This window comes from Lonchura striata, chromosome 5, assembly GCF_046129695.1.
Source record: "Lonchura striata isolate bLonStr1 chromosome 5, bLonStr1.mat, whole genome shotgun sequence".
In the NCBI taxonomy this organism is placed as follows: Eukaryota; Metazoa; Chordata; class Aves; order Passeriformes; family Estrildidae; genus Lonchura; species Lonchura striata.
In genome coordinates, this window is record NC_134607.1 from 60719308 (window position 1) to 60746700 (window position 27393).

Below are 27393 nucleotides of genomic sequence, written 5' to 3' on the forward strand. Positions count from 1 at the left end.
TGAGATTTGCTTCATAGTTTTTCCCCTAAAATGTGAGCAGAGTGGCAACTCTATTACTAGGAATATGGAATATGACAAATACAAATAGAAGCAATAGCAAATGCCATGTTACACTGCAGCCTCAAGCCTGGCCTTTGGGGAAATAACCCTGCAAGCAGGAGGGGGGCTGATCCCAGCCATTTGTCCTCAACTGTTCTTTATGGTAACTCCATGATGGTGGATTAATGTATGGTAAATCAAATGTTCACAAGGATTTTGTAAGAAGAGTAGCTTCAGGGTAATTGATATATATGGGTCTCAGATTCAGTCAAAGAGAGAAACTGAAAGTTTCTAGCCAGGCAGAAGCCTGGGAAAGAGCCTGAGAAGAATGTAAATAATTCTTTATCTCTCTTGTTTTTCACATTGTTTATAGTTAAGTTCTATCACTGTGCATCAAGCACTTTGCACCAATGCTGTGGTTGTTTTCACTTCAGAACCAATGGAGTTGGTCCTCACAAAGCTCTGTATAAAAGAGCAATGTATTTTGAATAAACCAGAGTTTTACTCTCAGCAGCCTTCTGATGAGAGTCTTCTCATTCCCGTCCTGCCTTGACAGTGACAGATATATGTAAGATTTCAACCTGGTTTCCCATGGTGAGATGCTTTGCAGTCAATGAGCAGGGACACCCCACTTTAGAGGAGGGGCAGTTTGCAGAGAGCCAGCACTGAATCACCAGGGCCTTTCACAGGAGGCAGCTCCAGTGGATCATACTTACAGCTGCCCTACTTCTGTGTTCAGCACCACGATAAACAACTCAATTTGAGCACCAAGACATAGCAGATTTTACAGTTGACACAGTCTCAAACATCCAGTCTCTGGTTTGCCTTCTGAACATGGTGTGCTCTCCCTGCAGGTCTGAGTGCAGTAACTGTGAGGTTGGGGGACACTGTGGAGTGATAATGCACGGCAACGCTGCCACGTTCTGCGAGCCCTACGGTCCCAGAGAGCTGGTAAGTGAGGTGCCTCCTCTGCTGGGGCTGGGGCTGCAGGCATCTTGGTGTGCTTTGAAAGTTTGGTATTTAGCAGAGATGCTCTTGCGCAAGGTGATAGGTCCATAGATCTACACCCAGAAATATCCCGGTGTTTTAAACAATAGATGCCAACCAAAGGTTATTACAATAGTTGCAATAACCTTTGTCCCTTTGCAAGGGACAGTCTCTTCATCCAGCATGTATCCAAGTCATTTAAAGTATCTCTGAAAAACTGAAAAGTCAAGGACATAGAACTGTGTTTTTGAATTGGCATAATTCTCTTTTTATAGCCAACAATTAAATAGAGACAAGGATCATTTTTCTTTTATTATTTTATTAGTCTTGTCCTGTTTTTTCTTGTCCCTGTTGGTTTTTTCTTGTCCCTGTTGACAAATGATAATTTGGTTGTAAAACATCACTTGTGAACAATGCATTCTACAGACTTAAATGCAGCCTGGAGCAAGCACCTGCCAGTCTCAGGGAAGTGTATGTAACAGATTGAGTCATGATGAATGGGACAGAATTAATTTTGTTGGGGGGAGTAGTTTGGTCATAAAATTGCTGTAAGAAACAAGTGCAATTTGCATTAACTTGAGGTCATCTGGGTGTGAAAAATGAATTGCAGTACATAAACCAATGCCCACATGCTGATGCTGAGCAGCTAGCTGCAATGATGTACATATAAGGGGAGCTTTGGAAAGAACTGAAAAATTAAAAGGCCAGATTAAAACCCATGTAATTCAAAATTAATTTTCATGTTTTCAACAGTCTTCTGAATGGAGGGGGAGGCTGATTAGAGCTATTTGAAGAGCAAACATGGAAGAGGGCCATAAAACAGAAGTGGTTTTGGCCTGGCATCTTCCCCTCATTTCAGACACTGGCAATTCTTTTCACAGGGTTAATTTTACATCCTTAATTGAGACCAGAATTATACCAATGCAATGTAGATATTGCTGATGTGATGCATAAAAGTCATAAACACATATAAAACTAATTTAGAGATTTTACAGATAAAGAAGAATTTCCCTTGCAGCCAGCTCCAGACAGGGACGTTAAATGGCCTCTCTGCTACTTTGCATCCTGTTTGAATGTGCTGTGCTTTGCTAACTGCCTTGAGAAGGCATGCATTGGCATATGTCCTGTGCATAAGGGAAGTCACACCACTGGGGTATTTTCTCATTTTTTACATTCATTTTTATCTGTAGTACTGAGCATAGGCAACGCTACATGGAAAAAAAAATCTTTTTATGACATTTAACAAACTCAGAGTCCCAGCTCTGAGGGTTTTGAACTGTCATTAATTAGCTGTCTTCTCCCTGCTGATATGCAATTTAGACTATCCTTAGTAATCAGGAATTGGCTTCAAAATCCAGTCTTGGACTGCATTTATCATATTGCTGTGTGTTAGACATGCACTACCGTGGCATCAGGAAAACATTTGTTATGCTACCAAAGTGGTGTGATTAAATAATCGTCTGAAAAAAATCATCATGCTTATAAACAGTTACCAGCCTAAAAATGAAAGTATTTATAAATATTATGGCAGTGCTGTAGAAAAATCAAGCCCTTCTGCAGGAACATGCTAATGGCTTAATACCATGGATGAGCACAGGAGTTTTCAGGCCAGAGGTGTGATCTAGTTCTATTTTTGAGTATGGACATACATTTAAATACCTACTGTCTTAGAACCAACCTGTTTCTCATTTGTAGTTGTTTTGGCAATTTCACAACATACCTCTTTCTGTCACAAATTTTAATACCTGTTTCATGTCTCCATGATTTTTATCAATCCTATTCTGAACCTGCTTGAAATGGATCATGAAATCTCTGTTCCTGCTATTGGCTCCTACTGCTTTAAAATACTTAGTCAAGAAGAGTTGAATTTTACATCAACAGCTCTAACAGCTGTTGATTTGCTACCTTGACCTCCTTCTTTCCTCCTGATTTCCAACAGCCACCTGTTACTGCAGGCAGAGGGTTTTTAATACCAACTGTCTCTGTCTGTTAGTGAGAATTTACTGCTGGCAAAATCCTGGAAAGGTGTATAGCATCGAGATGTTGCAAGAAACTCCCTACCATGCTCCCTACCATGCTCTCTTCAGTGTCTGAACTAAGCAGTCATATGCATAGTTTTGCAAAAATATTTAGTAAGTCTGGTGCTTTTTCCCAAAGCATTGCTGAAAGTATTCACAGCACAATCTAAATCTACAATAACATCTCTTCTGTGATAACTGATATGTTTAATTTCTTGTTGATATGAGCTACTCAAGCTCAATAAAGGTTTTGTTTTCAAACTATAACTTGCACAACATAATTAATTGAATGAAAATTAATATAAGAGGTGCTCTTATCTCGAATCAGAAAGTAATTTATTGTTTGGCAGGGTGTGATTCCTAATACTGAATCTATACTGGCAGAATGATTTAAATGGGAATATGACTGTATTTTTAAAGGGGCTATGTAAATGCAGCTTTCTTATTCTTGCTTAAAAAATTAAAATTATCTGCCATAACATGTATGATTTTATTAGCTAACCTTCAATGCATTTCAGTGAACGTCTGGTTCCTTAATATTGATATGAAATTTTTTCAGTATGTAATAGGTTTGTAGAAAAGAAACAAATCACACCAAAACCTCACACCAACTCATGCAGATCTCCATCCATTATTTTCAAAGGCATCATTTGATGAATAGCTCAACTAGGTATGCACTGGCACTGGAAGAAGTCCAGTCCCTTTTGCTCTTGGATGCCTTGCTTGTTAAGTATCAGTATTGTTAAATTCAACTTTCAAAATAAATTGAACACAATTAGGTGTCCTTCACAACACACTATGGCTTTTTATTTTATAGCATTTTCAGGAGAGCCATTCTAATTTGAGCTACTGAACTATGGAGGCATTCAAAGAAGGGAGAAAGAGAGGCCTCAAAGGAGGTTGGTTTACTGAGTCCAGGGTGAGCTGCTGGTGTTTTTCTTTTTCTCCATCTCTCTGGATGTCAGCAGTGGGTAGATTCTGCTACAACATTGCACTGTACAGTATTACCAGGGATTTTTGTTTCCTTTGGTGTGTAAGGTTTAAGTTCCATTGTTTCCTCTTAATAATTCAATATTTTAGGGTTAATACATTTTATTTTTATTATCTATTTATGATATTTTTTAGTCCTTATTCTGTGCTGGGAAAAGTGAGAACTGTTCCATACATATATATTTACACTAATCTGACTATAAAACATAGAGTTCATTTTTTCAATATAAAGAGTGGTCAAGTGATCCTGTTGAAAATAAATGAAATTTTTTGTTGTTGTTGTAGAAATGAGTATGATGGAAAAGAATCCTGGCTTTGACATATGATGAGCTTTCAATAACCAAAATGACATAACAAAAATGTACATGATCACTCAACCTGACTGTGATTAACAGTCCTATGCACTGGAGATGTAGGTGTCTAGAGATTTTCCATGCTTTCAAAGAAAAACAAGTGATGAATGTATTGTTTTGCTGATCTAACAAAAATATTTGCTTCTCTTCCTATAGATCACCACTGGCCTTAACACAACTACTGCATCCATCCTTCAATTTTCCCTTGGTAAGTTTAGATTACCCTTTCACCCAAGAAAGTGCAAAAAAAATTTTTTTTGTAAAGAAAAATGACCCTGAAGTTCAGGGTTACCTTTCTGGTTGATGTTATACTCAACATGAGGGATTAATTTTTTTTTTTTTTTTTTTTTAACTGCAGTGTATTTATTCATCTCCTGACATGGAGCTACTGTTTTAAATTTTGGAAATTAAAAGCTCCAGTGGATACTGTGATGAGCCATGTTTGAGTTGTTTTTTCTCCTATTTTATAGCCTGATGTTTAACATTATAATTTCTTGCTCTTTTGCTGAAGTGTGATTAATGTTTCTAAAAAAATAAAGAAGGCTTTTGTCATTTAAACCCCCCCCCCCCCCCCAATATATTCCAAGTTACACCAAGGTAGTGCTATTTTTAACACATTGTACATTTGTACTAAGAGAATAGAGCAAATGAATACTAAATGCTATTAAGTCCATATTATCAACAGCATGGTTGTATGCTGTATTACTTAGAATACTGTGAGTTATTTCACATTTCACTGTGCATTTGTGGATATAAATTATGGTAGAGGCTGTGGTTGGGGCTATTTTGAAACATACCTAATTTGTTAACTCATTTCTCAGTGTTCAAAATATGAAGGAAAAAAATATTCTATTGATACAAATAGTTCAGTAGAAAAGCAAGCAGGAAATGTAGCCTGCTTCCTCTGTGGACCCCTGGATATGTGTTTACAAATCATATTCCTATTTTTAAAAAAGTAATTATCCAGAAATATCTCAAGAGATGTGTGATTAAACTCTGGAAAGTTGAAAAGAAGAGCAAACACATAGCTTGAAAAACAGCTTGGGTTTTTTAATGGATTGGAAATCAAAATCCTTGAAAGCTCAGAAATACATCATTTAAATTTGTTTTTTACCTGAAGTTGTTCATTTGGGTATTGGAAGTCATCAGTATCTGCTACTGACTGCAATGTTAATACATCTAAGGACTGGTATCTATCCTTTTTTTTTGAGTTACTGTTTTTAAAAAGCCAGAAAATAATGTCTTCAATCCTCAACTGAATCCGTGCATAAATATGGGGTACCTCAGGTGAAAACCAGCCTGTTGTTGCCCTGCAGTTTCATTCAGACAGTGGAAAGGTAGCAGCTCACTTGATCTACTGGGATGTGCTGCTCACTGACAGAAGCACAAAGAGAAGTGACTTCTATAAAGCTGCAAGTTTGTGATGATGGAGGAATTTCACTTTTCATGAAAATTTGCAAAAATCTTCTTTGGATTATTGTTGCAGTGGCCCAGGGTGGTTAACAGCAGGGTAAGGTGAATGGGCTGGTAGGTGTTGTTTGCTGTCACAGCCCAGTGCCTGGTGTCTGCTGCAGGTGAACTGCAGAACAATGCAGGCTCACAGAAGTTTCAAAATGAGACTTGATATTTCACTAGGAGCATTTGAGCCTATCAGATGGGAAGGGTCAAATAAAAAAAAGATAAGAGAAGGCTGATCAGGAAATACTCTGTAGGACAGGATTTTCATTAATATATCTTAAAACTGCCTGAAGCCATACCAATAGGAACCAGCAAAATCTTCAGTACGATGGAGCAGAGAGGGGTGAATGCACATCCAAGAGAACCACATTTCAGCCTCCAGTTGAAAATGTATCATGTTTCCCCATGTGCCTGTGATGAGTTTGAAATACAATGCAGATTGGTTTTGTAACTGATAGAAGCCAGCATGAGCCAGGGGACTGCTGCTGAGCTCAGCAATACTTGGCTTTAGAATCCAGTTTCCAGCTTATTCCCAAGTGTCTGATTTAATCATAACCCTATTTAGGGATTGATCCAAGGGAATTGCTTTTTATTTTAAAGAATGTTTACCACTTTCTATCAGACATGGAATAGCTTAAGCTGTGATCTTTTGGGGGTGTTTTTATGTTGAATTTGTGACATAGCTTTGGCCTTATTAAAGAGTGCACATTTTAATTTCTCTTGCCACTAATTATCGGATGGAATTTTGTATTTACAGATATATAGGCAGTACAGAACTAGGAAATGAAGCTAAAAATTCTGAAGCTAAATTCTGGTTTCACCCTTTTTAACTCTGTGGCTGGGGAGGGTAACAAACTAGTGAATTTTACATTAGTTGGTATTATGTGTAGTTTCCTTCATGTATCATATATTTGGTAGTTTTCCTCTTTAAAGGCCAAGGCAGTTGGAAGGGTGCACTTAAGAAGAAGGCTTAATTAGGATGAAAAGGTAATTATTAAGGCATTTTCAGCACACAGGACAACATTAATGTACAGTATCCTTTCTGAATGAGAGGAACTTGTCTGTCATGCAACATCCACTTAGAGCTGGTCCAGGGCTGGGGTGATATTTACACTCATGCACTCTATGCCCAAGTGTGCAGAAAATTTTGATTACTGCAACTGTCTTAATCATCCATCTCCAAGACCCAACACTGACACATCTAGCAGTTTCCTTAATGTTCAGTGGGATTGTTAATTGAGATATTTAAAGCAATGCCTTTGGGCTCTCTCAGGCCAGAGCATCTGATTCAACAGCTTGGGAATTGCAGTATATTGCACAAAAGCCTCTGGACTCAGCTGCCACACAACATTAGTCTGATTCATTAGCTGAAATATTCTCTATCTCCAAATCTGAGCCTTTTCTCCTCAGCTGCATCCCTGGGCTTCCCCAGGGTTGAACGTGTTCTGTCATTCACATGGGCCGCTGTGGAGGAAGGTGACTCAAAGATTAGCAACTGAGCTAAATACAGGAAGAAAGAGACATAAAATCCCATGGGGAGAAGAGGAAAGGCTTTGAGGGAGCAATGGCAAGGTGTGAGGTGTGCAGGTTGTTGTGGTTAAGCTTGTTCCTTGTGTGTTCTCCTCAGCAGGTGCTCGGGAGGCAGTGCTGTGTGTGGGCTCTGCAGGCTCTGCGTGGGCAGTTCAGCACTGGCAGATGCTTCCCATCCCTCCCTCCTCACAGGGCCTCTGCTGCAGCTGAAGATGCTCTGAGGAGCATCAACACTCAGCCTGGCCTCCAGGGCAGGTGCTCCTTGGAGCCATTTGTGAAACAATGTGAAAATTCTTAATCAAAAATAATGCCTTGAAAAACTTTGTTCCATGACTCTTTCCTTATGTCTTAGTATGATGTGATAATTTCTGGCTGTTTATCAGTATTTGAACATGAGAATAACTTGATATGAAAACCTCCCACTTTTCAGCTTTGTTATGAAAATTCCCTCATATTCCTCTGAAAACAGGATGACTTTGTCAGTATTCAATACTGGATAAATACATAATGTTTGTAAACCACAGTCCTACTTTAAAATTGCTTTCCCTTCAACTTTTATGCCATTGTCACAAAGATCCTCTGTCACTACAGGATTAGCAACTAGCAATTCTCCCCACTAATTTTCTAAAAAAATCTAACCTCCCTACTATTTTACCTTAAACCAAAATTTGTTTATGGGGGAAGGGCTTTTTATCTTCTGAGAAGGAGTACACTATCATATATAACAAACATTTGGCAGTTCAGCTCTGCTTCTTGAGGATCAAGCCATTAGTCTTGCAAACAAAGAAACAGAGGTTCAAAATCTTTGTGCTTTATTTGGAGATAAAGCTTGGACTTGGCCTTTCCCTTCCAAAATATTATTAAAACAAGCTTTTTTAAAAGTTGGGTTCCTTAATCTATCAAGGTGATAGATGAGTCCCCTTCAAAACTACCTTTGTATGGCCAATATGTGACCCGCAGTATTTAAAAGCTGTTTGTAATCATAAACCATCTTTCCCTAAGTGATGATGAGTGACCTGAATTATGGTCACTTCATATGTGTAATATTGCTGTATATGCTTATCTTGATGAATGAAACCTCTTAAAAGAATCTCAATATGATGCAAAATACTTTTCCTACAAGAAATAAAATAATAAAGCCTGTCCCTTTACTTTTGGGGCACCCTGAGAATACCACAGAGCTGGTAAGGAAGGGGTTGCTGTCTAAGAGCATTATTTGTTGTTAGCACAAATGTTTTGGAGATGCATGAGCACAGGTGATCTTCAGTGCCTGAAGGCTGCCAGGCCTTGGCACTGGAAATTCTTTAGGTATCTTTGCTGCATGGATCATATGCTTAATGCCTTAGCTGTTGCTAAAAAAAGACTTGACATGATTCAAATCTAGCACATCATCCTTCAGTAAAAACAGTTTTTGGTGAGGTTTTAGTATCAGGCTTTAATCTTTGAGAGTGCTTTTTGATTTTGCCAGATGGACTCTGTTTGTCCTCTCAGGAAAATCCCAGTAGACATTATCCAAAAGATGGGTCCCTTATGTTGTGGAACCACAAGCATTTGGACCTTACCTGTAGATTGTCATGGTTTGACACTGGCACAATACCAGTGCCCCCATGAAAATGTAACCTATCAACCAAATGCTGTGAAATGCAATCGAGAACAGAGCAAAGCAGGCCAAACTTAATAACAGGGGATAAAAAAAACTTTATTAAGCTACTACTATAAAAGAAAGAAAGGAAGGAAAAAGAAAAAAACACACAAAGATCAAAATGAAAACCTTGCAAAGCATTCCTCCTCCCACCACCCAACTCCAACAAACCACAGTGAGACACAACCTGGACCCCAATCAGGTTTCCACACTCCAGACAATCGATACTCAGTCCATCGAGGGAACAGAGTCTCTCCTGTGCCACAGATCCCCCAAGAAACAGCTCCACATCCCATGTTTCTATGTCACACATGGCACCACCCAGAGAAAAAAAGTTTGCCATAGTGACCCTCTCCTTTCCATGCACAGTGCTCTCACCACCAATGCATGGATGGACAGACTGCTTTTAGGATTTTCCCTTTCAAGGATGTCCTGCCAAGAGGGGAAAAAACAACAGTTCAGTTTTTCATTTTTCAGGACCACAGTCCCCCCACATTTTCCCCTGGGGCTGAGGGTCCAAGAACAGAGATCTTTTCTCCTTCTTTGAGGACAGGGAGCACCACCACAAACCCCCTAACTTTCTTTGTTCGCTCCACTTCTGTCTTTTCCCAGCTGGAGCAGGTCTCTTGGCTCACTGGCATCCTCCTAAAATACAGTCTCTCTCGAAGGAGAAAAAAATTGGTTCAGTTTTGTGGCCAACACAGAAAAGTCCAGCCAAAAGCCACTCCTTGTCCCCCTCCCATCTAGAATTTCTCCTTCTAACATCCCAGGGTCCAAGGTGTCTCTCTTCCTCTCTTTCAAACCAAGGAGGGGAAAAAAATTCTCAAAGCTTTCATTTCTCAAGGAAGGGTTAAAAGTCCCGACTCCCAGGGGATGGCTCGATGCCCGGACATCCAGCAACTCCCACGCACTGGGCACCTTGCGGCCCCTCCGCTCTTCTCCTTCCCCACGGTGAACTGCCAACAAGACTGCTGCTGTCTCTTTCTCTCTCCCTCTCAGGAGAGAAAACCCTGGTGGGGGGTGGAACGGAGACATCCCAGATTTCTCCACCCTTCCATCTGCAGGGGCCGGCCCGGTTCCACTCCCTCACCCTTGGGTCCACCTCAGTCAGGCCATGGGCCTTCCCCTCCCCACCCAGCCCGGCCGGGCAGGGGAGAGGCTGCACTGCGCTGACCGGAACCAAAGAGAGCGAGTTCCCCTGGGAATTCTGCTTTTAACACCTCTGTGTTCTCAGAGGCGTGTCCACCTTCAATTGGTCAACATCCAAATTGACCTCTTCCTTCCGAGAAAATTCTTTTTCCGTGTCAAACGCCACGACATAGATTAAGACTGGACCTATTATCCCACTGCTTCTGAGACAGGACAGGACAGGACAGGACAAGACAAGACAGGATGGATAGGATAGGATAGGATAGGATAGGATAGGATAGGATAGGATAGGATAGGATAGGATAGGATAGGATAGGATAGGATAGGATAGGATTAGGATAGGATAGGATAGGATAGGATAGGATAGGATAGGATAGGATAGGATAGGATAGGATAGGATAGGATAGGATAGGATTAGGATAGGATAGGATAGGATAGGATAGGATAGGATAGGATAGGATAGGATAGGATAGGATAGGATAGGATAGGATAGGATAGGATAGGATAGGATAGGATAGGATAGGATAGGACCATTTCAGTTGGAAGGGACCTACAGTGATCAGCCACCCAACTATTTCAGGGCTGACCAAGAGTTACAGCTTGTTGTAAGCTTCTGTAATATCACCCAGTCACTTTTCTGCCATCTATTGCTATTGCACCTTCCATTGTTCTAAATTACTTGACCAAGTTAATTGTTGATTAAGTATTTGACAAGTATTCCATAGAGAGTTCCACATGTATTAAATTAATTTATTACAGTCACTAACAATACCTGCCAGCAGTTTATCAATGTCCCTTAGTATCTCTCTAATGGAACCTATAGTAAGAGTAAATGTGTGTATCTATTGGTTTTAATATCGTTAAAATATTATTTAGAAAAATTACTATTGCTATTCAGCCAGTCAGGACTTTTTGGTAATTCAGGGTGCAGAGATGTTGCTAGGGATGATCTTAATTCTATAGTACCCTTTTTTCTATTTTTCTCCAAAGGAATTAAAATGCCAAACTCTCTGCTTTTACAAACATAAATAATTCGTTGACAATCTTACAGTATAATCACTTAAACCAGTAACAGAAATAATAATTTCTCTGATCTTGTTCAACACACTTTCTACTCTTGCAACTTTATTTTCCAGTTGAGTAATCACCCCTGTCTTCACTTCAAATTTCCTGAGCTTTTAAAATCCATCAGACCATCAGTTGTACTTAACTGCAGAGTATTATGCTGTTGTGTTTTATAAGTGGTGAGGTGCATGTGCAATGCACATCCAAAGGATTTCTGTGTGGCATAGTTTATTTACAGTCTGTTTTTAATAATGCTGATTTCACAGTCCTCTGTGACTATAATTCAGAAAACTATTTAAAATCTGCTATTGATTGCTTTTAATTAGTTTATGAGTAAGGGTCACTGATCTGGAAGCAGATCTTTGACATAATGATTCCAAAAGGATTTTCATGTCATGTCCTGCTTCATCCTAAGACATCAGGTTAGTGAATCATTAGCTACAGACTTTATTTCTCTCCCTGAACTGCCAAGGTCACTAGGATCTATATGAAAGCTGTTTTACTCAGAAAAATCCATGGCCTAATGGTCTTGGTGATGGTTGTTGAAGACAAAGCATGGATAGTGTTCATCACCTTTGCAAAGTAAAAGGCAATTTTTTTCAGGCTTATTTATTCCACTTATCATTTTTAGTGGCAATTTGCCTTTGTTACCAGTGTAGTCATGCAGAATTAAATGATAAAATTTATTTTATCATGTAGATAATGGAAATACTATTTTACCTTGATGTGTGCTCAATCTACAGATTATTATTATTACTCTTATTATTATATCATCAGCATCATCATTAGAATTGTTGAATGTGCCCTTTGGATTAGTCCTTACCTGATAGGATTCTGTGCTTCAGAACTGTCATTTACTTCTCTATACCTCAGCAAATAGAAGATCGCGATGAATAAAAAATAATTTTACAAAAATAAATAGTGCAGCTGATTCACTGAGCTCCATGTATACCTGTGGAGCAAACAGCAGTCTCTCACTGCTAGGGCTGTCCCCTAGAGCAGCATCTGGAGCACTCTGCAGAGATGTACATGGGATGATGATCCCTTCTGCTTCCCATCAGAAATACCCTAATTTTACTTTGGCTCAGCCATAAGAACAATGATGACTACATTTGGCCCCATGTAACTGTCTGGAGACATTTATCATTTATGTTCTTATCATATTTTAATTTAGATCTGGTGGCAGCTGTTATATTGACAGCAGTGTTTTTATGCTGTTTGTCCTCTGCTTGAATTCATACCACTCGATAGAACATTTCCAAACATGTTTTGCTATGTAGGTCTTAGCTTTGGCTTAAAGGAACCACTGCTGATCATTTTCTCTTAATTTCCCATTTTGTTTAGTCAGTTTTATAATTAGCAGAAGCTATTGGATGACTGAAAAATGCTGTAATAGCATTTTGTGGGACAGCCTCAGCATAATTGGATAGTGATTTCCTTCAGGTTTGTTAGGAAAATTCACTCACACATCTCTAGAGAAATACCAAAGTGAAAAATAAATCCCTTCTGAATTTAGCATGGAGGAGCACTTGATTGTGTAAATTCATCACAATCTTGTTAGCTGAACACCAAAAAACCTCATAGAGGAAGCTGTGGTGCCAAATGTTTGGGGCATGTTGAGCCACCTCCTTTGCTTTAGTCACCTGCATGAATGATTTCCCTCAGTCACACAAATTTCTTTCTCCAGTGCCTTCCAGTTTTCCTGTGCAGGCATGGCATGGCACATCCACACAGTTTTGCTCATAGTTGTACCAGCAAGGAGGGACAGTTCTGGTGGCCACAGATTCATTGTTAGTAGAGTTAGATTCTGTCCGTTCTAAGCAACAAGAGCATAGCATTAAAAACATTTGAACCCTCAGGTTGTTTTTTCCTAGTTTATTTCCTATACATTTGGGAAAAGGTTGAGAATTTAATATAACATAATACCAAAATTGCTGTCATTCACCCCATTCTGCATTTCTTCTGCTTGCTTCATTTCCCATTCCCTCCCAATAAAAAACAATGTGGTTCTTTCTTTTTTGTTTTTGTTTGTTTGTTTGTTTGTTTGTGTTTGTTTTTTTTTTTTTTTTGGCTTGGCTACCCAAATTGCCATTTGCTATTGTCTGACATGAAACCTAATAATTTCCCTTTTCTGGTGGAAAAGCTCTTTGTATTGATGCATAGATTATGCATTACATCTAATATGAAAGAATAAGATAGGTAAGTAATATCAAGTACTCTTCACAAAGCATGTGAAATGTTAGGTGGTGTTTATTTATTCTGCTGAGTTTTACAAGAGGGGCTGCCTAGGTAATACCTAGATTGAAACCAGGGTTTAAAGTTGATGCTGTATTTGAAAGACGTTTTAATGGCCTTGGGGCAAAATGATTTGTGTTGTTTTGGCTAGCCCAAGGTTACAATGAAATATTGTCTTTATTACTTCTGTACCAGGGTTTCTCAGCCACTGTTGGGAATTAAAATGTGAGCGTTAAAGATTTACTACATGGAGAAAAGCAGAAGAGATAAAGAGCCTCAGGATTCAGATCCAGGGCAAGTGGCTGTGCCACCACATTGCAGTCAAATGTGGGCCATTATGGAATTGATCACTGCAAATAATAAATGCTGGATTACAGACAGATTCATCTTAATCCTGCTCATATCATTGTACACAGATAACACTTTTGTATGATTAAAAAGGTCCATTTTTTAATTAAACAACAAAGCATCTGTAGTTCGGGGGCGGGGTGGGGGGGAGGGGGGTGACTGAGAAGCCCCCAGCTCAGCAAAGCAGTCCCGGCTGTTTCTCCTGTGGGTAACAGACTGAAAAGTAAAAGCAGATAAAAATAGAAAAGCCCATCAGGAACTGCAAAAACCAATTCTTACCAAGCTAATTATTATCTATCTTCATATACATTTAAAGGCAGGCAATCAGTTTTACTGGGTTTCTCAGCATAGAATTGGAAAAAATTATTTCCCAGATTTTTTTGGTGCCAGAGAATTTCTCTAAAGCAGCCAAGGAAAGCCTTTTCATATCTGTATATTCAAGACAGTTCCTTTTACACAGCAGTTCTTGGGACCAGTATGTGTTTTCTACTGCTTCTAGACTGGACTGGCTATAGGGATCTAAATAAAGCTTCATGTATTTTCCTGCAGGTTTTTAATATCTTTGTCAGCTCATTTATGTTGTTCATTTTGTTGATTATAGGCCTTCACAGCTGCCTGTTAAACACAGTTACACAAAGCATCTCTTTCTATTTATTGATATGTGTTAGTGTACCAGTGAGCTACTTTCATATGGTATAATTTACATTTTACCCAGCTTCATTAAGAGTTCACCCTCTCAGTTAGGGGACCTCCACATAATCTGACATTAACTGTTTAATGGCACTAATGTCATTAAACAGTTAATGACATTACTGCCATTACCCCAGTAGAAAATGGGTACCCCAGTAGAAAATGCTTCCTGGACACAGGGGTTACTATTTTGTCAGACATCCAAGAGCAAATGCAAGAATTTGGAAGCATTAATGATGCTTAGATTAATAGATTAATGTAGCTACAGTTCCTGGGTGTCCATTTCAGCCAGGTCTAAGCAAGTTTGACCACTTAGCCTTCAGCAAGGTGTTTTGTTGTATGATGCTGGTGCACGTAAAAGCATGGTTAAATTTAGCATCATGTAATTATTTCATTGTCAACAGACTTATTACCCAAGCACATACCTGCTGGCTGTATCTCAGAAAGAGACACTATAAATAGCTTTACATCAGAATAATTTGGACACTGGCATGAGGAAAACAGAGTTTTCTGCTTGGCTTATTTTTTCTCTCCTAATGTTCTCAGCACAAAAAGTAATATGAATTGTGATGTGAGCTTGTTCATTAGAAGAGAACAAATTTGTGTGAGTGCAGGAAGAACATCAGATCTCTGAATATAAATAGACTAAGAGGAAGTTGTACCAGATAAGTATTTCCTCAGACTTCTCATCTAAAGGAAATTAGCTGCATTAATTCATTAAGAGTACATTTGCTGTTATTGGGAATCCTGGCAGGAGGTGGATGGGAAGGGACCCATGGGTGATCACCTGCTCCATGCTCCAACCAGGATCACACCTGGGGCAAGGACAGCCTGCTCAGAGCCCCATCCTTCTAGGGTTAATCTAGCCTCAGATTAACTCTTAGGACTTCATTTAGGAAGTTCTTATGATTGATTTTATCAAGTGTATTTACTAATTACTCTTCCCCTCATCTTTTACTGGTGGCTTTTAGCCTGCTCATCAACCCTTTAATTTTATTTAGACGTAAATAATTACCAAGCATTTCTGAAATGGAGCAACAGCCTAAATCTTCCAGTGGAACAAAAATTAGCTGTTCTCAGAAACCTGCAGAAAATAAATAGCTGAGACTTTGTATTACTAAATTCGTAATTCTCACTAATGCTAAAGTAGATCTGATTTTTACGAAAGGCAAACACCGTTGGCATTTTTTTCCCTAGTGCCAGATATTTGTTGCAGATTTTTTATCAGAACACATACAAGAGTACAGACAGCCAAAATCATTTTCCCACAAGGGAAAGAAAAGCAGCCAGCAATAAAAATATTTGTTTCCATGAACAGATAAACTATGACTACAAAATACAATGCAGTTCTTATAGTTTTTAATTTGAATATTTCTTACACTTAAATACCTCTTTGTACTCTGAATTCACTCTACAAATAAGAAAAAGCTGTTTCAAAAGTCTAAAGATCTAAAATGTCATCGTTAAAAATCATGCTTGTAACTAAATTCAAAGTTGTGACTTCAAAGAAAAATAAAAATGCTCTTGTGACCTCTTGAGAAAATTTTCAGAAACAGAATGGAATGCACAGTGCATTGCATATTTTTGTATCAATGCATCTTGTATATCCAGCACTAAGTATTCTGTATTTTAAAATGGTTAAAACCATCTTCTTCTTTATCAAAAGCCATTATAAATGTACACCTAAAAAATATCAGAACCCATGAACCCTTCATTATACCAGACTGTATGGTTCATTGCTTTGGAAAAAAACTATTAGCAAGCCAGCCAGACTTGACCACTAGTCATTTATATTACCCAGTTTGGCTTAATTCAAGTGATACCACAAAATTATAATCCTTAGCAAACACTAATAATTATTAATCCTGTTAACAAAATTAATAAATGTAATCTAGTAACATTAGATATAAGGGGCTCTTCCCAGTGCCCTTTTGTTTTTCAGACTGCATTCAGGACACAATATGAACCCTTCTACAAAATTTTTGTGTACATCTTTCTTGTGCAGGCCCCATTAGACTGATTCTCCTTAGAGCCAGCATTAGATATCTCATCTGCTTATCCACAGAAGCACTCACAGGAGCTATCAAGGAGTTGTCAAGAGGCAGAGGATATCACACTCTATAAGGAGCAAAATATTGCTTCCCTTGCAGATGGCACCCAGTTTTATCTCAGCAAAACACCAGCTCTGATCAATGTTGTTAAGAAATCTTGGAGACCAACAGCTGTATGACTTGGTAAATCTGACACAGTTGGAGGCAAAGGCATAGTGAAAATTAATTTTGCCTGCCACTGTCAGCCTGAATACAAATAACTGAATATCTGGATACAAACAGCTGATTTGTGGTGCCTTCAATAACATCTCTCCTGAATTACTACACTCTTAGTACTGCTGCCTACATGACATTTAAAAAATAAGGTAGCTAAAATATTCACCAGTACTTCAGCTGGCCAAAATCAGCTAAAGAGGACCTAAAATTAAAAAATACAAAAAACCCATGACTGTTTCAGTTGGATATGCTGAGAGTGGTCAGTGCTTGTCAGGTCCTGGCTACAGGTTACCTGTCCTGTAAAACAAGAAGCAAAACAATTAAAAACATATTTTTGTTTCACTTCTCTATTTTTTCCTGTTTAGCTAAGCAGAATTAACAAAGCAGTTGTCAGGACATGTTTATCAGAACCATACTCTGCCAGTCAAAACCCTCTTCTATTATCATCAGTGCCTGGACTCAACTTTAAGAAAATTTTGTTTATTGAAATTTGTCTTAGGAAAAAATCCAAACATGTAAAGCACCAGCCAAATAAATCAGTGTTTCAGAATATTCAGTATATGGAAATGTCTGGGTTTTATAACAGAAGCTCCTCATAATTTTTGATAACGGACAAAATTGTTGTCTGAGCTTCAAATGTATAATTTAAAATTAAACCATTGAAGGTTGTCTCTACTCTAGCTTTTCTCCAACAGTTTTAGAAGTCTGTGAACATCAGATTAAAGTCTATCAGGAGTAAAAAATTTTGTTCCTGAAACACAAGGACAATCTTGCCTTGTATATATATATAAAGAAAAAATTTGGCTATTCTTTATCAGAGGATGGTTACCTCCCAGTAGGTAATTTCATATATAAACCCTTAATATTGAAAGTATAATCCTAACTCTTAGCCAGATTTATCTATCAATAACCTCACCAAGGCATCAATCTTGCTATGACATACTCATCTTAAGGAATAAACAACTTTTTTTTCTCTAATGCAGTAGTTTCCTAACACCAACTCATTTACAGTAATCATCGTGCAGGTTTTGCTACCCATTTCCAGGGCTAATTCAAATCCTGGGCTTTCCTGATTTAAAGTAAACCGAATCTAATCTCATTCAAAAGGTTTAATGTACAACTTTTCCTTCAGAGGACAGGAAGATGTGAATATTTATGGCATGATATTTTGCTCCTGCTTCTCTGCTCAGAGCTGAAAAATTGTTTATTACCACTCTGGGAACTGTGGGAAGGACACCTCCCTCCTGAGATGAATTGGCCCCAATTCCTGTGATGTTATTACTTGAGTTCTGATCATATTTTTGTTCAGAAAGTCAGAATATAGCTTTGCTGGTCGAGGTAGAGGCAAACATCCAAAAAACAAATTTCTATTTTAAATAATCTTAGTTTAGGATTACTGAAATAACAGAGATAGGGACTAACAGCCATAGTACTAAGTAATAGTAATATTGAAAGTAATTGAAAATTATATTGAAAGGCAGTGACTTGCAAGACCATCTCAGTAAACCCTGTCCTGTAGTGCAATTGCATGTTCACCATCCTCCCTTTTCTTGGGGAAAAATTTTTAATGTAAACTAGAATGTGTATTAGTTTTGTAAAATATTCAAGTACGAGATCAATACTTTATAATTTTTTTTGTCAGTTTGAGTTTTGCAGAATTAGATAGGTACATGAATAATAATCTTAATATCTTATTATTTTGAGTCAAGAACACACAAAAAGAGGGTTTAAACACTGATAAAAACACATTTGTCATCACAGCCAGTAATTGCTACTTGAGGACTTTCCCGAACTATCCTTAATCTTAATACAATCCACCCTGATCATTAAAATAATAACAAAACCCAGCATTTGTCTCTCCTTTTTTTATTGTCTCCACTGCTCTTTTTCCAGTACCAAAAGTGAAATACCACACCTACCTTGCAAAACCTTTTCTGAGTGGCCCCATTTCTTTTAAGCAACAGCTTTGGTCTTCATTGCATAGTTGAGGGTGTTCAGATCTAACAGACAATGATTTTCATGTTGGTCGTGCAGCAAACCTGGCCTTTTCCTCTTTTAAAGCAGCATATTTTGACTTTGCTTTGTTTAAGAGCACTGTACCAAAAGTTGATTGTAACACTAACTGGAATGACACATGTTATAAAGTGTATATTGATGGTTATTTTTACTGTTTATGTTATTTTAATTTTGGCTGACATAAAATTCAGTATGTTGCTGTTTTACCTCACAGCCTCTGACTGGCCAAAGACATCAAACTGGCTGTCGTTCCCTGATTTTTGAACTGAATTCCTCTAAAATAAAATGAACAAATGTGATTAAGGGTTGGAACTCCTAAATTCCCCAGAAGTAGGAAGTGACAGCAGATGTCGCTCAGTAAAGTAGACCATCTCAGCAGATGGGCAAATATGAAACGCAAAGGCTTTTCCTGACATCATTTTGTTTTAATATGATAGAAATAAAATGCCTTGTCAGTAAAATATAACCAGACAGTTGCTTTGTAGTCATTTTGGATACATGGCTGGTAATTCAAAGTCCTGCTGCCTTTGCAATATTAATTATTCTGTGCCTCTTTACAGCAAGAATACGTGTCAGACCAGCTGAACACACCACATGCAGCTGTAGTGGCTCGGAAGTATCTGTTACTCTATTTGCAATTTAACATTAGTGAAAGATACAGGAAAATAACTTTGTGGATCATTTCCAGGAATCTAGTTGATGCATCAGAGAAAATTTTAGACATGGGACTTCATCCCATGTTTTGGACTGGTTTTCCCACTGTAGAGGTATGTGATGTGTGTCTCAGAGTAGAAAAGCAGCTCTGTAGGGCTGAGAGCCGTGAATGTGAACTGCCTCAGGGGAGTTGGGGCTGCAAGCTTTGTGCTTAATGACATATGTTCCCATTAAAATGTGTAAGTTGTTCTCTTGTACAAGTGGTTAACACCTTTTTAATCAGGCCATTTATTTCTTTTACAAAAATAATCACCCTGGGTTGGAAAATGATAGTATTTTATTGTCAGCAGTGTGTATATACATTTATAAAAATATTAAAATATGTATTTACACAGCTTTCATTGTGATTGAATGTATCTGAGACACACATAAACATAACACACTACTTGTGGCACACATAATAAGTACTCATAGTGTGAGCAATGCTGTGGTACTCACTCAGCAGTACCCTGATGCCATCAGAGATGCTGTTTAATTGAGAGCTGCTTCTCTTAAACATGGCAAGTACATGAGGTCTGCTGCTTTCAATCTCATGTGCTTATGACATTTTATCTTTGGAGCAAAGGCTAGGATGTGTCTGTCTCACTGAGCATCAAATTTTCTGAGATGGATGAATTATCTGGTGTCTGAAGAAAAATAGTATTTTTAGTGTGTTTAATTACAGCTCAGGTTGTTTATCATGTTTTCTGGGATGAATTTCTCAGTCTTGTTTTCATCTTATTTTGACTGCCCCATGTATTAATTGTTAAGCTCATCTGTTGTGACAACACCCAGAAGGCACCCTTTTATAAATCAAAAGTAAATATATTACCCTACCTTGCAGGGGTGCCATAAGGCTTAATTAGTTCATTTTTGTAAAGTGTTCTGAGATTCCCAAATCAGCATCAAGTGTTTGTTATTAATTATAAGATCTAGGGAGTATATTGGATGATTTCTTAATTTAATTTCCTTCAGGCAACCTTAAGATAACTAATTTTGTAATATCTTTGTTCTTTTAAATTCCTAAATCACATTTGCTCTTGGCTCAAGTAATTCTGCATATCTTTTCCTCTCACTGTATTTTTATTTATATACTTTTTTAATTATACAGTAATATGAAAAACAGTCTTTTACTATTTTCCCTGTGAATTATAATAAGGTTTTGTTTAAACATTACATGGTGGATTTTTTCCTGCATTTGGGGGTGTTAGGTAATTTACTTGGCTTCCCCTGGGAAATTTGCAGAGATTACATGGCACTGCTGTGATTTATCATTTCTACTTTATTTCTGACTCATAAAGCATGCATTATTTTGTGTTTACTTTCAGCAACAGATCACAGGAAATTTCATCATCAATCAAAGCCCTTTAAAATGGGGAGAAGTGATAAGGTGACAAAGGCACAGTCAGCAACTGTGGTTATTGGAGAATCATTTATGCTTCATTGTGTCGTAACACTTCTCATTTTATTGTTTTCCCAGGATCGGGCTCGTGTCGCTTTAGTTACTCAGATCCCAGCATCACAGTGTCCTACAGCAAGAACAGTTCTGCAGATTGGACTCAGCTGGAGAAAATTAGGTTTGTTACAGCTCTTTAATAATTTTCATGCTTTCCAGCTGAGCAGGTGGTGTTTAAACCTGGCTCTTTAAAAACTTGTTTTATTTGTTAACTTTTCAGTTCAGTTCTCCTTGTTCAAAGATGAGAGGTGAAATTCCTGGCTAATTGCAGAACTGCCACCAGGTTTGGTAAATCACAAATTCATCCATTGAATACATGGGAAGTGACGAAGAGAATCACTTCACACTTAAAATGCAACTCCAAAAACCAGCAGGTTCAGGTGCCTGAAAAAACAAAACTTTGATGACTTTTTACATTTTAGCACCATTTTTAATGCCAGCAAGGGCCATATTTTACAATGTTTTGTGTTTCTACTTTGGTAGATTAAAATGTTCAATAAAAACATTTTATAGTTTGATATGAACACTTGGCTCTTGACACTCTTGTAATAACAAGATTATGATGAATAATGCTGTGCTTTTAAACCAACATGAAAATGCAAAGGATTATGAATGGAAAATTTAAATATTTTCATCACAATATCCACACCTTTAAAGAGAGCCAGTGTCAAAGATGTTTTTTTCTAAGAGAGTGTATTTTATTAAGTAATAATAGGAAAGGCATTTTGTGCAACAGCATAAAATCATAATTATGCAACTGGGGAAGGAAAGGCTGTAATTTATAAGTAATATACTCATAGCATCTCAGTGTGCCTTCCTGCATTACCTCAGTGTCAGAGCTATACAAGTGATTTGCTTGAGCATATTTTCAGTCCATTGAGGCAAATTGCAGAGCAAAAGGGTCCTAAATTTCTTATGAAGAAGCAAAACTCTAGCTGCAAGATTGTGTACTTCAGTATGTCATCCTCCAACTTCTTGTGGAAGTGGAACTACAATTTAAAAAAAAACACGTAAATTTTAGTAAAACAGTTGGTGAAATTCTTATCCCAGAAAAATATAAAGCAAGAGTAATTCACTGCAGGCACTGAAGTTGCCTCAGAGTAACCATACAATGCATTTTATTTTTCTCACATTCATGAAAATTACACACCTAGTCCAAAACATCAGCTCAGTTGCTCTCATAGCTCTGCAAGGCAGGAAACTTATGAGTTGTGAGGAGGCAAGCACAAGCCCTTGAGACCAAATTTTTTTTGAAGTTAATGTGCATGCAGCTTGACCTCTCTTTCCTCAACTTTGATGCTGGAGCCAGCAGTAGAAAATAGGTCAATAGAGCAGTGTCGTGCGAAGTGGAGAGGATGAATTATGGAAGGATGCTCGTTTCTCCTGCGGTCCATATGAATTGCAGTGTTTATTCGAATGTGTCTCAGCAGATTTCACAGCACTACGTGCAGCTCCAGGGAACGGTGGGAGAACTGGGGAGAGATGGGACAGGAGGGCATCTGTGAAGGGGAGGTGCTGTGTTTTGTCAGTAGGATGTCAGCTCTGGGCTCCTGGGAGGGAGGGCAGAGGTCTCCGTGTGGGCTCCGGGAGAAGCGAGGGCAGCGCTCAGGGCAGCGCTGCTCTGAGGGTGACAGACACAATGCTCAGCACGTCAGGGAGATTGGTGGGGGCACATTCTGGGTGTGAATATGGGACAAATACAGTTGCATTTCAGCATTTTGCTTTGCTTTCAAAAGAAATTTCCTCTATTTTCTGCTATGAAAGGAAGCTATTGGTGGCCTTTTTCCATGAAAGCTCTGGATTGTCTCTGACAAATTATTCACCCTTTAAAGTAGCACTAACAAGGCAAATAGAACGTTGACTAGCTGACATCTTGAAAACCTCATTTTTGTAACTCGTTGCAGCCTGGGGTTTGAATATAGCTGATTGACATGCTGGGTGGTTGTTGAGGTTTAGTCCCACCCAGCAGCCAAGCCCCACACAGACTCTCTCTCACTCCCCCACCAGCAGAACTGGAGTAGTAAAAGCCAGAGAACTCTTGGGTTGAAATAGAGACACTTCAATAGGGAAAGCAAAAAGCTGTGCAGACAAGCAAAGCAAAACAAGGAATTAGTTCACTGTTTCCCATGGGCAGGCAGGAGTTCAGCCATCTCCAGGAGAGCAGGGCCCCATCACGTGTGATGGCGACTGGGGCACAAACACCATCACTCCAAACATGCCCCCTCCTTCCTTCTTCCCCTCACTTTATGTACTGAGCATGGTGTCTCATGGGCTGGAATATCCCTTTGGTCACATGAGGTCACTTCCTCTCAGCCTCCCATGCATCCCCAGCTTCTTTGGGGTGAACCTCAATCCTTTCACAGCTCTCTGAAGAGCTCAAGGCCTAATCCTTGCCTAATAGTGATGCTCCAGGTCTGACTCTCTGGCCCTCATTCTCTATTTTCAGCAGCAAGAGAGAGGACAAATAGATTATTTCCTCTGTATTGGTCTTGAAGCAGAACATGGAAAGAAAGACAGCCTGGTCCTCCCCATCCACAGAATTATCCTGACAGCAGGGATGTGGGACTGGAAGGACATGTTTGTCAGAGAAAATTCCTAGCTTTTCTCTCCAACCATCCTGTTCCATCCAAATCATAAGAGACTGAGACATCAGAAGTCAGCAGATTTTTTTTTTTTTTTGTTGAAGCAAAAATCAAATTTTGTGAGACCTGTTTTTGTAATGAGCTTCCTTAACATTTCCTTTTGGCCATACCTGCAAAATACCTGACAATACCCAGTCATCATCTGTGACCAGCACTGAGCATGGGTGTGGTCCTGCTCTATCCTCCTGCTTCCAAACATCAGCACTGATTTGTTGTTCATTGCCTTAGCTTACACTCTCTTTGAAGCCAGGCTGCCTGTTTGGGCTGGACATGCCTTGCCTGGCACAGTGGGGCCCTGCCTCAGGACAGGTATTTTCTGATCTCCATAGAAGCTTTATCAGCATACAAGGGATGTCACCACAACCGTGTAACACCTAGTAAATGCATTAATTGAGGGGAAAGTGTTCCTGACTATGGCTTAAAATTGATCTCATTCCCTATCCTTGTTTTTCAGTGCCCCTTCCAACATCAGCACAATCATCCACATATTGTACCTTCCTGAAGATGCTAAAGGGGAGAACATCCATTTTCAGTGGAAACAGGATTATGTTCTTGCTGGTGATGTGTATGAAGCCTGTTGGGCATTGGACAACATCCTGATCATAAATGCTGCTCACAGAAAAGTTGTGTTAGAAGATAATCTGGATCCCGTGGATACTGGCAACTGGCTTTTCTTTCCTGGGGCCACAGTTAAGGTTAGTCTGATTTTCCATGGTTTAATATTATTATTACTCTAGTAAGTAGAAGAAACCAAACTATGATCATAAGGGTGTTCAGGCAACTCCATGTGCTTCTAGCATTGGGCTCTTTTTAGCTTTGTTTCTACGCTTTCTCTGTCACATTGGATTCTCTAAAACAATGCAACTTTTCTGTCATGACCAAAACCAAATGCCATTTATACTGTCATGTCAAAGATCATGTAACAGAAAATGGAAAACAGCTTCCTCTTAGCAAAACAGTGCAATATTTTTGAAACACATTCAAGTCTTTCTGTTAGAATTTTAAATACCTGCTTTTTAACTTGGTCTTGTTCAGCTAGAGCTACTCACTTCACAAATCATCACAAAAAATAAGGTTTCCCACTTTTTCTGTCTGTGACTATCCCATCTACATTGCAGCATACATTTAGGTAGTGGCTGCTCTTTAAGAGTCTTTTTCAGTATGATCCTGTTTTGATATGTGAGATACAGCTAGAACAAGATCCATTCTATCTTGAGAAAAACTCTAAGGAGCCCAACAAGATCTCTGTGCACAGAGTATCTTCACATGCAGATTTGTTCAATATTTGGAAAACGGTTGGATCCTTGTTGTATGTTTCAAAGCAGACAGAAGTTAAACAGCTGATAACTTTCTGGTTTCATCCTATTTTCATTCACAAAAGCAGTTTTGCTGTCAGGGCTCATTTATGATGCTGTTAATGGTTTGGCAATTGCACAGGAAACAGATGTCGAATACTGAGGGCAGTAAGACTTTGGTTTTGGCCTCATCCTTTTCCCACAGAACCTGATAGAAATGGCTTCAAATTAATAGTTTAAGACATAAATTAAGATATATATTCCCACTAATCTACTAACATAGTGCCATCTTATTAACTCTTTTTTTTTTTTTTTTTTACTTCAGCAACGTCATTTAAGCTACATTGGCAAAGTTTTTACTTGAGATTTTAGAATCAAATAAGGTCCTGCATATTTAATCAACATTATGTGATTGTGTAACACTTGTTGTTTTGTCAGTCTTATCTCTGGATTTTGAAATCCAGCCCACATATGTGAAGGTGTGCAAGAAAAGCAAGGGTTAATGTGCCACAGGCACTGTTACTTTTCTCAGTTGTCCAAGCCTAAACTTTGCTTGCTCTTTCTGAAACATCTATGAGCAACATCTAAATTTTAACAAATAACTCTCTTTTTTGTTGCTGTTCATGATTTTTTTTTTTGATTGATTGTGGAGATTATTTTGGGGCTGGTTTAGTTAAACCCAGCTAGTTTGTGCCAATATACAGCTAGGCATTTATGAAAGACAAAGGACCTAAACCTGGCAATCACTGAGCACTGAGAGTTTCTAGACAGAAATCCCATCAAGTACAAGACTTATATGTGACATGAGTGAGGTTTCACCAACCTGCCATTCCTCCAAGCTGATCTTCTTTTTTAGGTACAAGTGAAATGTGCAAATGCTTGTTTCCAGCTGACCTCTGACTGTGTGTAGCCACTTATTCCAGGCTGAGGCTATGTGTAAAACTGTGGTATAGGCAGGCTGGATTAAGGCTATGTGTGAGGCAAGCCTTTAATTCTTCATGGGACCCTTCAGTGTGTCTCTATTGTCACCAGAGCACTCCTTCATTCATTTCATTTTTAGCTCTTGCTGCAGTCTTCCTCTGATTTTCAGGAACAATCTTGCCAAATATAATTTGAACAGATTTTGCAATGTGAATTTCATGTTATGTCAAAAGTAAGACTATAAATTGGGTCAAGATTTACATCAGATCAGCATAAAACCTGTCATAGCATTCTAACACCAAGAACAAAATTTTTGACAATTTTTTTGCTTTTCATATTTGGAATATTACATTAAAATTTACAAAATTTTTCATTATTTTCTTTAAAACACATTTAATCTCAGTTCATCATGAACATAACATTTTGTATAAGTAGAAAAGTAAGAATCCTTGTAGATTGTGCTAATGACATTAAATATGGCATGGAGGAAGGATATAGAAGATTTCTCTATCATAGCCAAAGTCATTGGCATACAGAATAATATTTGAGAAACCCTAACTGTTACAGGGGTATCTTCCATCACAGATAATTCTAGTTCCCTTTTTCTACAAGCCTTTTTGCTTCCCAGACAACAAGAACTTGCTAAATAGTCCTGATCTTTGTTCACAAAGTATGTATAGCAATTTAATTTTTTTCTTTACACTTTTACTAAGGGGAAAGCAAAATGTGGTCTCATAGCTGTCTGCAGTGGCCAGTGATAAGGTTTGAGGGAATGACAAGAAGCTGTGTCAGGGGAGATGGAGGCTGGCTGTGGGGAAAAGGTGGTGGGCACTGGAACAGGCTCCCCAGGGTAGTGGTCACAGCACCAGCCTGACACAGTTCAAGTGTTTGAACAATATTCTCAGGCATGTGGTGTAATCCTTGGGATGTCCTGGGCAGGCCAAGAGCTGGACTCTGATAGTCTCAGTGAGTACCTTCCAACTCAGGATATTCAATGATTCTATGAAGTTGCATTGCTGTCTCGTGCTACCTCTTATAACTCTCATCTATGTGCTTAAAGTTCTCGTACTCACTATCACGATGCTGAACTTCATTCCAATCTCACAAGACCTTTTCTCTGATATCCAAGCCTGTTTGTGCCATACAAATTTCAATTCATATCCTCCCATCATCTTTCAAGTAATATTTTAGAAAAATTAGTCTTAAAAATATTTCTTGAGTCTAACATGTAAGATGAGGCAATTGGACCACTCTCTGCCCTTGACAGCAAAAATAACAGAGTTTGCATCCACCCAGGCAGATGCTCTCCTCCCAGAGGAGTAGTGTCATCCTTGCTGCCTGCTGAGTCCCTGGCTCATCTTTGAGGGTACATCCCTTGAAAATAACACCATTGGAGTGGACACTGAGAGTATTACTGGGAAATTTGCAGCAACGTGTTCACTCACTCCAGTTTGGTGGGTTTGGATGCTGTGTTCTCAAATAAACACTGTGGGAGCTTTCCTGTGTCCAGCTTGGGAAGCAGTTTCTCCTCCTCTCCCAGTCTGCTTAAGCTTGGCCCAGGGATTTCCTTGCATTTCCCGTTGCTCTCAGGAGCAGTTG

At 38.7% G+C, this 27393-nt stretch overlaps 1 protein-coding gene across 3 annotated transcripts in view; it reads left to right on the forward strand.

Moving 5' to 3' along the window:
* Window positions 1–27393, forward strand: part of RELN (reelin) — a 277724-nt gene that overhangs the window by 128968 nt on the left and 121363 nt on the right. For all 3 annotated transcript variants that reach the window (XM_077783642.1, XM_077783643.1, XM_031507057.2), the window contains exons 7-10: window positions 894–990; window positions 4544–4595; window positions 20961–21057; window positions 24033–24273. In XM_077783642.1, the coding sequence (XP_077639768.1) occupies window positions 894–990; window positions 4544–4595; window positions 20961–21057; window positions 24033–24273 (487 nt within the window). The remainder of the gene's footprint in view (window positions 1–893; window positions 991–4543; window positions 4596–20960; window positions 21058–24032; window positions 24274–27393) is intronic.